Below are 12,436 nucleotides of genomic sequence, written 5' to 3'. Positions count from 1 at the left end.
CACATCCTCCTCACCTGTGGCGACGAGCCGGCTGCAGATCACCCCCGAATCGGGTGAAGTGGCATAGTGAATAGCGTCCATTCCACGAAAGCCGATGTACAGCAGGTTTCCATTGGTGGACTGCGCGGCTCCGGTGCTGATGTTCAGATCCACGCTGGAGAGGCTGCTGCGCAGCTGCTTATTGTGACACGCTGAGCGAACTCTGTCCTCACCAGGCCTCTTCATCCTCAGGAACCATGCACACCAGTTCAACAGCACCACACGGGTCTGACAGAAAAATTAGCTATTAAATAATACTGTTGTCCAAACACAAACATGGAATTAACCATAATACATCTAAATGAAGACAGGTGGATTTATATGGTAAGCAGAAATAAAAGCAGCAATGAGAGCCTCACCCATTTTGGCATTTTTCCTCCATCCGGATCATGGTAGTGGTATTGTAATACCCAGACTGTGGCTATCACAGACAGGCCAACAATAAACATGGTGGTGGCAAAATACTGAGCTAATCAAAGGATAGACAGAATTACATTTAACAACCTAGAGAAAATCCTACTAAAAACAAATAATTGAAACTAAAATCTGTTGACAATATCTGTCGATTACCACAAATGTATTTTAAATACCACAGTTTGTAAAACAAACAAACACATGTTGACAGAAATGCACTTACAATGGGGCAACAGTTGTGTTGGACATTTCCCTTCTGAATGCAGACAGGTACTATTATGATATTTCAGAAATTAACCATGGTACTGTATATCCTTTAAAATCTTGAAAGTTCTTTGGAGTACCATATTAATAGCATGATACATGAATTCAACTTAAAGTACTACCTGATTGTCATCTGACACCATTTCTGTACTATGTTCCCCCCACAGTATTTTTTGTAATGGACACATTTATGTTTTCACCAATTGATACACACTTTAGCATATATATATATAAAAAAATACTGAAATAATATATAAAAGAATATACTTAAGTGTGAACTGAATACAATATTTACATATTATTATCTGCATGTTAATTGCAATTAAATAAAAATATATTATAGCTATGATTTATATTAAATGCAGTTAGCTAAACTCGAACCCACTTAAGTAGGACTTAACGTTGAATAACGTGCTACAGTTGAAATGATAATCAAGTACTTTACATGTGCTTAGTATGTTAGTCAACATAAAAAAGTGTACTTTAAAGCACAACAAACGATTATTAAAACAAATTAAAATTTACTTTAAAATGTTTAATTTGACAAATACAAAGTGCATTTTTTAAAGCGTGTTAAGAAACACTCATGAAAAGTACACTTAAGTGGCCTTTTATTTTATTAATACTATATTATCTGCAAATACAGTTTTTAGAAAATATACTTTTAAGATTTTAAGTACAAGTACACATTTAATACAATTAAGTGAACTTCTGTTTAACAAGGGTTTAAAGTATCGCAACTTTATAGGGCAGGTCAGTAATGTTGCAAAGTTCATTTTACTGACTTTATTCAGATGGATTGTGTCAATTACTAATTCAGATAAGTTATTAGAATCAGCTGTCATAAGTGTTCCCGATTGTCTTTGAAGTTTTACTATAAAAGTTCTCCTTTACAGTGATTTATAAGGCTATGCAAAGTGGTTTGACCAAATTATTAGAACATATCAGTTTATTCAATAGAGTCGATCACACATCTGACATCATGTACATCTTAAGTTGGACTTACCTATTAAAGGCACAGAGTCTGATGTTGCCGGCATTATCTCTGCTACCAGAAGCATGAAAACTGTCAGTGAGAGCAGGACTGTGATCCCTGACAATAAAAACATATATTACAAACACATTTTCATATGAAACCATAAAGCTTTAAACAGATAAAGAGGAAACCGAGGCTTGTTGTTGCAAGAGCCATTTCAATCGTGACAACTCTTAATAGTTTTAGCATGGACTTGCTTCTGCCAATAGATACACAGATACACTGCTGTGAGCATGTAAGATATGCTGCTGCTGCTGCTGCATGAATAAAGGCACACATAAATCACGTAGCAGATCAAGACAGTTGGAGCTGGAGGAGGTGGAGGGATTCAGAGGAACTCTGAAAGACCAGCTCACAGCGAACACTGAACCAAACTATTTAAATGGTGAGCAAGCAAGCTTATTGGCTATTGAATCAGCAGAGGCCAATCTGCTTGTGCACCACCACAGTAAATTATGTGATTACTAGCAGATTGCATGTAAAGGACCTACCAGCCCAAGCCATCTATAGTTTCATGACTGAAGTAAATATAGTATGTCAGTTTCCAACAACCAGTGCAAACTTAATCAGTATATTTCTATGAAATCTATCCATCTAATATGTGGTCACTGTCCAAAAAAAAAGCAGAGCTACAGTATATAAAATGGAACTTAAATGTACTGTATCATATACAGTTGGCTAATTGCTGGTATTTAGAATATTGATCTTGAGTAACTCACAGAGCAGCAGCCAATGACTCACTCTGTGGAAAGTAATGTTGGCAGCCTCATCACACTAATACCATTAAGGAGTGACAAAATGAAAAAATAGAATAAATTGTGTTCTGCTGTGATTTCAGGTTCAGTCTCTTCCAGAGCATTCCTTCACTGTGACGGCATCCTCTAAATCCAGCAGACCAGATAAATAGAGGCATTTGGCCTTCAGAGCTCTCCAACTGCATTAATCAATGAAGCGATCTTTGGCAATCCATCAATCTCACTACACGTCACTTACAGTACAGGGATGTCAGCATACATTGTGTGCCTGTGCCAAAGTGAGTTTTATATGATGTCTGTTTAAATGTGAATATTTCACTAAGTCAGCAAAAAGAAAAAAAGGATAGAGAGTTTTGCCAATGTGAGAAATAAAATTAATGATTTTTAAAATGGCAAAAGTGACATTTATGCACTTCTGGTTATGACAGAGGCCAGTTATGCTTAGCTCCCATAATAAACCCTTTTAAATGTGTAGTGTATAATTTCTTTCAATGTCTTGTCTGTTTCCTTGACGGAGACAATTCTAGGCAAGGAAGTTGAAGAAAACATGACGTTTCAAACTAAATGCAGATATGTAAATGCTCACTTGAGTGAGTACAATTCACTATTAACATAAAAATTACATCGAAACAATGACATCACTTTAAAGTCACATCTAAAATTAAAAATTTAAAATGATGACAAAGGCATTGAGTGTTTAGCTCACCAAGAGAGATCTTCTCGCCTGAGTCAGCAGGCAAGAGGAAGACCAGCAGGGCCAGAGTAGAGATGAGCACACAGGGAATAAGCAGGTTTAGACCGGAAGTTGAAGAAAACATGACGTTTCAAACTAAATGCAGATATGTAAATGCTCACTTGAGTGAGTACAATTCACTATTAACATAAAAATTACATTGAAACAATGACATCACTTTAAAGTCACATCTAAAATTAAAAATTTTAAATGATGACAAAGGCATTGAGTGTTTAGCTCACCAAGAGAGATCTTCTCGCCTGAGTCAGCAGGCAAGAGGAAGACCAGCAGGGCCAGAGTAGAGATGAGCACACAGGGAATAAGCAGGTTTAGACCATAGTATAGCGTCCGTCTCCGCATCACCACCGTGAAAGTCACATCTGGGTACGGCTCCTTGCAGCAGTCATAGAATCTCTCATTCCTTCGACCTGGAACCTCTGAGTAACATATAACTGGCAACGTTAGAAAATTAACGTTTTGTGCAATGACCACTGAACGCCATTACTGTACATTCACATTGTTGAAGGTGAGTACAAAAATGATATGTTATGTATAATAACTAGCAAATGCAATATTGTCATATTTATCATACCTTTTGTAAAATAAAAATCTTAAAAAACAGATCACTTTGATTTTTTTTTATCATAAAAGTTGAAATATTGAGCCTGATAACCCTTGTGAAAAAGGGTTGCTTAAATCAATGTAAACATACTTTATGCTAAAGTACTTATTGAAATGATAGGGCTATACTTAAGTGCAAGTTGTGCATAATGTTTTCTGGCACATAATTGGATGTTAATTTAATTTCAATTAAAATTAAATATGGTTTATTTCAATTAAATGCAGCTGAACTTTCTTGATTTATTTCTTAACCCACTTAAGAAGGACTTAACTACATCTTTATATGTAATTTCATAATTACGTATATTGTCTTTGAAGAAGGGTTATAGAATACTGCTGAATGACAAGCATGTAATTTCTACATGTATTCATTAGTGGATTTAAATATATTAAACATAATATTGAATACCGCACTACAGTTAATCATACTTTATATGTTAGTCACATCAAATTAATGTATTTTAAAGTAAAGCTAACAATTTGACTAATTAAAATTAAATTAATTTATTAAAATGATCCAGAAATAATGCGTTTTTCCCCCTCTCAAAAACCAAGGTGCATAAGCTTTTTGAAAGAATTGAAAGAAACAAGTTGACAAAAAGATTTAATAAAAGATTTGGTTATAATATAGCGTTATGAGTGATTTACAAGCAATTTTCAAAAGGCGGGTTATTTTTGACCAAGAACACCAAATTAGGTAAAGAATTTTCAGCACAGCATAAGGCTTAACAATGCACATTAAATTAACCCTACCCACAAGGTCCCACTCTCCATTTGCAATATATCCTGTGATGTCAGCATCAATCATCTGCAGGTCCAGAGACCATCCCCCATACGTCCAGGAGCCAAATTTCAAATCACACCTCTGAAGATCAAAGGGGAACCAGCGGACATCGATGTAGCAGGTGCTTTTGAATATCCCTGTGAACAGAAATGAACTGACTGATATGGAACATTTTCACAGGAGGGTAATAAAACAGATTTTTCAGCACCACATCTGAGAGCCCTTAAAGTCATAACAATAACTATATAAATACTTAACATTAATCATCACAATTATTAGTACTATTACTTCATCATATAAGAGAATTTTAAAAATTCAATTTCTATAAACCATAATGGTGATGAAAATGAACATCTGGGGAACCATTCAATGAGACGATCATAAATTGAAGGTGCCAGTAAAGACATACGCATGTAATATAGCTCAGACTGTTGATTGCTTAATACATCATCTTCCCTCTATGCTTAATTGCTATCTTTTGCCATAAAGCATAACTAGGCTTCTGACAATGCTTTATGAAGGTTCAAGAGAAGGCAATCTCTTCAATGTCACTACAAAAATAATTTAGTGCAAACTCACTGCCAGGACTACATCCACTCATGAATCAAATGTTTATCTCAGGATAGATGCTGGTTCAGCTTTCACAGCAAGAAACAAGAGGTGAAAAGTAAATTATGTAGTAGAGGTGAATGCTGCACAGGGAAATCTCCATTCACATCAAATAGTTTGTCAATAAGGCAACTCTTTAGACCTATAAGTAATAAGTATATTTGGCTTTCCATATTAGCATAAAATCCTATTTGTTGATTTCGCATAATAGAAATGAATTTGAAGGTGCAGTATGCAAATTAGTTTTAATGTTGCAGGCCCATACAAAAGTGGTTTGGATTGTACTGATACTTATTGACACTGATGCAACATCTTGCCAAAGGAAAGCTTTTTAGTTTGTCACACCATTGCATAAATATCTTATTTGTCAGCAATATAAATTTTACTTCCACAACCAATGTCTTATAATTAGGCATTTATCGAGAGAAAAAAGGGGGCAGTGAAGTACATTTCAACTTGGCTGCTTTTACCAGGTAATTCTGACTTTCTTTTTTGTAATTGTGAATTTATAAAGTTTATATTTTATCTCCCAACCGTGACTTATAGCAGTATGCAAATTAGTTTTAATGTTGCAGGCCCATACAAAAGTGGTTTGGATTGTACTGATACTTATTGACACTGATGCAACATCTTGCCAAAGGAAAGCTTTTTAGTTTGTCACACCATTGCATAAATATCTTATTTGTCAGCAATATAAATTTTACTTCCACAACCAATAGTGTCTTATAATTAGGCATTTATCGAGATAAAGTGAGCAGTGAAGTACATCTCAACTTGGTTGCTTTTACCAGGTAATTCTGACTTTCTTTTTTGTAATTGTGAATTTATAAAGTTTATATTTTATCTCCCAACCGTGACTTATGCTGTGTTCAAGTCCTCCTGGGACGTTCGTACTTACGAGTTGACAAGTCGTAATTGCGACGTCAGGTGCGTTCAAGTCAGTTTAGTCGGCACAAGATGTTGGTGTACCTAATTTTAATAAATTACAAGAAAATACAACAGGGTCTGTTAACTCTGCTTATAGAAAATGAAGAGCAAAGGATTCGCATCAGGTGTGTTTTGCGTTTTTAATATTTTTAAAACATGCAACATGGCAAATCAAAAGATTTTTCACCTATAGGTGCAAAAATTATAGCATTTTTTAACTTGGATTTCATTAACTAGCTGCGTAACAAGAACATGACCAATTTACGTTTATAGGACAACTAAACTATCAATTTAAACAAAAATTTACTGTCAACTGCAGTTGCATCCATCGATTCCGTCATGTTTCTCATTGACATGCCCACAACTCGGAAACTCGGGGCTTAAACAAAATTTTGAGTTTCCCATTCTTAATAACGACTTTGTGGTGGCGTTCATGTGCGTTCAACTCGTAAATATGATCTATCCGACATGACTTGAACGCACCTTTAGTTGAGTGATTTATTCCTTATTTTCATATTTTATTTTTCACTCTGAGCTGAAAAAGGCTTCTATAGTAATCTTCCCCTTTCTAGATCAAGTGGGAAAAATTACTTGTAGCATTATAAACGTATAAAATATAAGTACCTGGCGGTAGGTATTGGCAGGCACCAGAGGAATTCACCAGCACATTAGTATGAAATGTGGCATCAAACCTTTCATCAGCACTGTGGAGAACATAAGAATAATTTTAACTAAAAAGAATACAACGGTGATTTATGAACATCTCAGAGGAACACTTAGAAATACTTCCGATTAGTCCAATATAAAGTTAATGCATTTCATCTACACTGACTTATTTTGCACCACTAATGGCTGGGCAGTAATCACTGGATTTCAAGGAAATGACAAACCAAAACTGCCTTGTGCCATGTTCAGATTTATGTTCCAATTATGTAAATGTGTTTAAATGACTTCTCATTCAGATAATGGAGGTATGTTCGAGAATAAAGAATTCACTCTCAGAAATCCCCAAGGGAAAGACCACAGTGGTCCAGGATGCTAAACCAACATAACCAAGATGTTCACTAACAAAATTAACGCTTTTTCAGAAAATAAAATGAAATTGCAATTTTATACCACTGGACATATAACCTCACAATTGATTCCATTTTAGCTTCCATTTAGTGATTCACTGACTTGATTCATTTGACCTCAACATAGTGACAAACTCTTCATTTCCTGTGGCAGATTCTCTTGAAGCTAATTCTTTACCATCTACTACTGCTTTTCCAGTAGACAGTGACAAATGAGGCCAAACCTTTTTTTCCATGGTGTAGCGTAAACTCAGTGTCCATGCACTGTTACCAGCACTTTTTCCCAGACAATTTACCAACTCCCAAGAAATCGTTCACAAACAGGGTTTAAACTTCTAAAGCTGTGTTTGGTTTCTATGGAACTTTTGATAAGCCAATTATACATATGAGTTTATCAATAACTCTGTGTGAACGTAACAAACCTGTTATACAGTAAGATGTCAGGCTTCCAGATCTGACTGTCAGGAAATCGTACACTCGCCACTCCAGGATATCCAGAAGTGTTCCACTGAAGATAGTAGTCATACCAGTACTAAAATAAAGAGAAGTTCACTTCATCATTGTCAATTTGGAACAACATGGAAATTTATACTTAAAAATATATGCTTGGTGCAAACTGAATTAGGCATGACATTAACTTGAATCAGAACCTGAGTCTCTGCATGGTCTTCTTTAAGCGTTAGATATATCACATACTCATCATAATCTATAAAGAGCTTTTCTACGCATGCACAAAAAATAATTTCTTAGGGCAGAAATGTTATGAAGCTGCATACATGAAACATTAATTATAATTCATAATTCAATTTAAATTCTGTTAAGATTTTTTTTATGGGGCAAAATCTAATAAATGTAAATTAGATGCAATGTATATTTACTGATAGACTGCTGAGATATTTAAATGCAGTTAATAAGGTTTTCAGATTCATAGACACACTTGGTGGTGTACAGCATTGACCAAGGACAACATTTGAAGGACTGTCATGGAAGCAGAGACAAATCAATTGCATTATTTTCACAGTTATTAACATTCAGCTATTAATAACAGATCCACAGAGAGGTCTTCTACACGTCACATTAAAGGAACATGACCAATGAGCAGTCTGTCAGACAGTGATAAGTGTTGGTGTCTTTCTTACCAGCTGTAACCAAATGTTGGTTGTAAGTACTTGATTCTTCTCATCCTGTAGATGGACAAAGATGCTCTTATGAAAACTGAAAATCTGATTAAAGAACTACTTTCAAAAAATGGTTTAAAACCATATTTTACATTAAAACACAAGGGGTAAGAATACACATAAGCATACTTTTAAAAACGGTGCTTTTAAAAAGAGGACACCTAACTGCATGCTAACCGCAATTGAATGAAAATGTATTATTGAACTTTAGATTGCTTTCTGACCCTCTTAAGCATGACTTAAGTACATCTTTATACGTATGTAACTTCTATTACCTTTGAAATATCGTTAAAGTGTACTGCTGAATGTACTGACATTCATTAATGTAATGTCATTTCTGTTAAAACTTGTGTCATGCACTTAAATATATTTGCAATTACACATTTGTCATGATGAAGTTGCAATTTAGTATTTTTTTTTTAAATATTGACTTCAAATGAAATACAGAATAACACACTACAATGAGATCAAATACTTTACATGTGCTTTAATATGTCACTCAACATATAAAAATAAATGTACTTCTTTAAAACACGAAGAAAACTTTTCATTTGACATTATTACAATATGCACTTTTTAAAGTGTACTTAAGTGTGTCTTAAACTGGTCCCACTTTATATTAGGTGTCTTTAAATACTATGCACTTAATGATAAAATAATGAATTGTTAGGTACAATGCACCTATTGTGTTAATGTTGAATTGCTAAATACTTTTGCTACTATTGAAGCGGGATACGGGTAAGGTTAGGGGCAGGTTAGGAGGTATTGTTAGGTTTAAAGGGTAGAGGGAGGGTCAACAGTGTAATTACAGGTGTAACTACAGAAAGTAATTACAGATGCAATTACAGGATGGTATGTTCAAATATAAGTAAAATGTAAAAACATGTATGCACACAAATAGTGCATTGTATCACTTATCAAGGAGGCTTAATATAAAGTGGGTCCCATAAACTCTCATTTAGTACACTTAAGTGATATTTTATTTCATTAATATTATATTATCTGTAAGTACTTAGATTTGAGGTACAGTACATGTGCATGTTCAATACAGTTAAGTGCACTACTTTTTCACGAGGAAACAAAGTATACAACATGAATAATTCGAGGCAGTCTTATGATTTTCTTCACATCTATCAGGACATATATCTATGCAGAACATATATATGCAGTTTTTCAGCGGATGAATTTTTTCCCCAAAAATCTTTCAGTATAGACAAAAACTCATTTAGACTTTTGTCCAGTTGTATAGACTGTAAGTCTATCCCTCACAGCTTCATTTTCATCGGCGTAAAATTTTGTATGGCGTTTACCCTTCAAGGTCTATTGCTGAATGAACTGTGACACATGATCTGTCCTTCCAAAATGTGTATGTTGCCATCTTCAAAAGCTTGTGATACTTGCTTTGATGTCGCTACATCTCTACCTGACCTCACTTCCACATTTTATTTTAAACTATTTTCCCTTATCCTAGTTTAATGTAAAGTGTGACTATGCATGTTTCCAAAACATTAAACATGCACAGTACCTGCAGCTACTGTAATCTTGGTGGAATTCAACATGAACAGAGCATTATTTGGAAAATAATTTTTTGGTAACAATCTGTGGAATTTTTATTGTTTTATTTTGGTGAAAAAGACTAGAGACTATAGTGATATGGTATAACCTGCTAGTGAAACAAATTTACACACTTTGTCAGGGTTTATTCAGTGTTTTATTATTATTTTATTATTGAATTAATTAACTTACCACATCCATAATCTGCATGAGACTGAAGCTGAAATACACAGTGAGTGAGTGTGTGTCATTGAACACAGGTCTCTCCAGTGGGTTATAGTCTTTCATCAAGTCTCTGTAGAGTCTCCTCTGCTGCTCTCCCTGAAGTGACACTGTCAGAGAATGAACAATGTGACACGGTTGCAGAGTTTCACCTAGAGTCATTGTGCACTGCGAACTGCTTCCAGAAGAGGTTTGCAGCGTGAAGTGAATGAGATATTCAGGAGAACGCTTGCAAATCAACAGAGGCAGCTGTTCCAGCTCATTTGGATGTACGTGTATTGATCTGAAACTCTCATCAAAGCTTTTCTGCTGGGTTTCAGTGATTAAATCTCCACCAGGAAGTCTGACTGATTGGACTCAACCACTTTCCTTAAGTATGGATCTAACTCCCTGTTTGAACTATTTTTAACATTTGCCAAATTTGGACAGCAAACAGCATAGAGATCTTTGATATACTTCGTGAAGATTATGTTTAAAATGTTAAAGTACATTTTGTAAGTAAAAAGCAAATCATAGGTAACTCTAGCTTCTTTCCCAAATTTCAATCAGTGCCCACTCTCATCTAGCTGGATAATAAAAGAGATATTTTCCCCAGTGTAATTCCCTTAAGATCACATCCATTCATAATCAATCCTCTAGATTACACCAGGCCTCTTCTTTATTCAAAAAGGCACCTGTGATTCATGAGTGTCTAACAAAGAAACCTGAGAGCTGGACTCCCTTGCCAGTAGCAGAGACATTTTACTGTACACAAAGAAAACGCATCCAGTGTAACCACATCTTCAAAGTGCAGTCTAGTTATAAAAACCAGAGTAAATAGAAAAATTAAGATAAACTGACTGAGAGCAAAGCAGATTCAAGCAACATTATATAGGATATACATACATCTGCAAATGTAAACTGCCACCATAAAGCCATAACTTTATATTTGATCAGACTCAGGAAAATATTGTCCTTACCTATTAACCCCAATTGCCATTCTGGCCTGTATCCTCATATAAACAAGCCTCAAACCAAAACAGCAATTTTACAGATTGTGTTACATGTCGACAGTGTGTTACAGCAGACATGTAACACCAATCTTACAAGTAAGCAGAAACTATTATTAAACAGTTTGACTTAAAATAACTTAAATAGAGCCAATAATTCAACAATGCTCACGGGTGTTTCATAATCAAATGTCCATTAGGTTTCTTACCACTCCATAGGCAGGTTGTTGTAGAAAAATAAAGAGTATATTCCCAAATTCCCATGTTCCTATGAAAGTTCCTATAAATTGCAGTAATGAATAGAAAAGCTCTAGGTGATGTAGGTTTCAGTGTTGTAAAGAGTCTCTCACAGCATCCCACAGGCAGAAGTGAATGTAGTCTCATGCAGCAGCATCAACAAAAGGCACGATGCCCCGCCTCCTCCAGCACTACATGTATTACAGTCTCTCTCTCTCTCTCTCTCTCTCTCTCTCTCTCTCTCTCAGTTTTTTTGTTTTATACTGTGGTCTTCCACTGACATATTGCTTTTTAAATTAATCTAATTACAACATAAAAGTCTAAAAGGAAAGCTAATAGGTTTTCTTTGGAATCAGTCGTAAAGGGCTTCAATAAGATTCTTGCAAGAATCAAAGAACATTGGATAAACTAAAATTGATTAAATAAATAAATAAAATGTTCTACCACTGTGTAAATTATTAGGAAATGGGGGAAAATTAGATGTACTATAGTGCAGTATTAAGCAGAACACTAGTATCCCATTCCACACAAAGTCTGTGAATGCACCATCAGACACATTTTGCACAAGGGCTTTAATCATGGTCGTCTAATTCATATCCAAGGCTACTGAAACACCATACATGAGGTTGCTTAAGGTATTTTGCTTTTACCTCCTACAGTTCCCAATGCTGTATGATTTGGGTGGGAGATGTAGGAGCAGAGACTTGGCAAATGCCCCACTGCACTGAACAACCAGCCAGACAGATTCAGCTCTGCGACTTGCTGCTCAGCACATTAAAAACAGATGTCTTAAAGGTGAACTCTGTGATTTTTTACTTATTAAAAAAGCATTAAATATAAAAAAATTAATAGCAGTTTTAAAAAATAGTTTTTTTTTTTGCACGTACAATGTATGTATGCAAATACATACGCTGACAGGCAGGTAGGACAGCCTGTCATAGCCTTCGGACCGAGAGATATGACTGGACCACTGATCTCAGATATAATAGAGAACTGGATAA

The 12,436-nt window shown here is 35.1% G+C and overlaps 1 protein-coding gene across 1 annotated transcript in view; it reads right to left on the bottom strand.

The window, feature by feature from the left end:
* The window catches only part of LOC107594494 (neuronal acetylcholine receptor subunit alpha-7-like), a gene marked incomplete at its 5' end in the record, with an annotated part of 11,823 nt that extends 299 nt beyond the window's left edge, over positions 1-11,524 (bottom strand). Inside the window, 10 exons of the mRNA XM_016284564.1 lie at positions 15-267; positions 399-508; positions 1,724-1,810; positions 3,484-3,678; positions 4,616-4,783; positions 6,807-6,886; positions 7,678-7,787; positions 8,395-8,439; positions 10,180-10,308; positions 11,408-11,524. Coding sequence (XP_016140050.1) covers positions 15-267; positions 399-508; positions 1,724-1,810; positions 3,484-3,678; positions 4,616-4,783; positions 6,807-6,886; positions 7,678-7,787; positions 8,395-8,439; positions 10,180-10,308; positions 11,408-11,524 — 1,294 coding nt within the window. The remainder of the gene's footprint in view (positions 1-14; positions 268-398; positions 509-1,723; positions 1,811-3,483; positions 3,679-4,615; positions 4,784-6,806; positions 6,887-7,677; positions 7,788-8,394; positions 8,440-10,179; positions 10,309-11,407) is intronic.
* Between the last annotated feature and the right edge of the window lie 912 nt (positions 11,525-12,436).

This window comes from Sinocyclocheilus grahami, unplaced genomic scaffold, assembly GCF_001515645.1.
Source record: "Sinocyclocheilus grahami isolate Dianchi unplaced genomic scaffold, SAMN03320097.WGS_v1.1 scaffold184.1, whole genome shotgun sequence".
Classification (NCBI taxonomy): domain Eukaryota; kingdom Metazoa; phylum Chordata; class Actinopteri; order Cypriniformes; family Cyprinidae; genus Sinocyclocheilus; species Sinocyclocheilus grahami.
The sequence above is the reverse complement of the archived record's forward strand: the minus strand, read 5'-3'. Positions and strand labels throughout refer to the sequence as shown.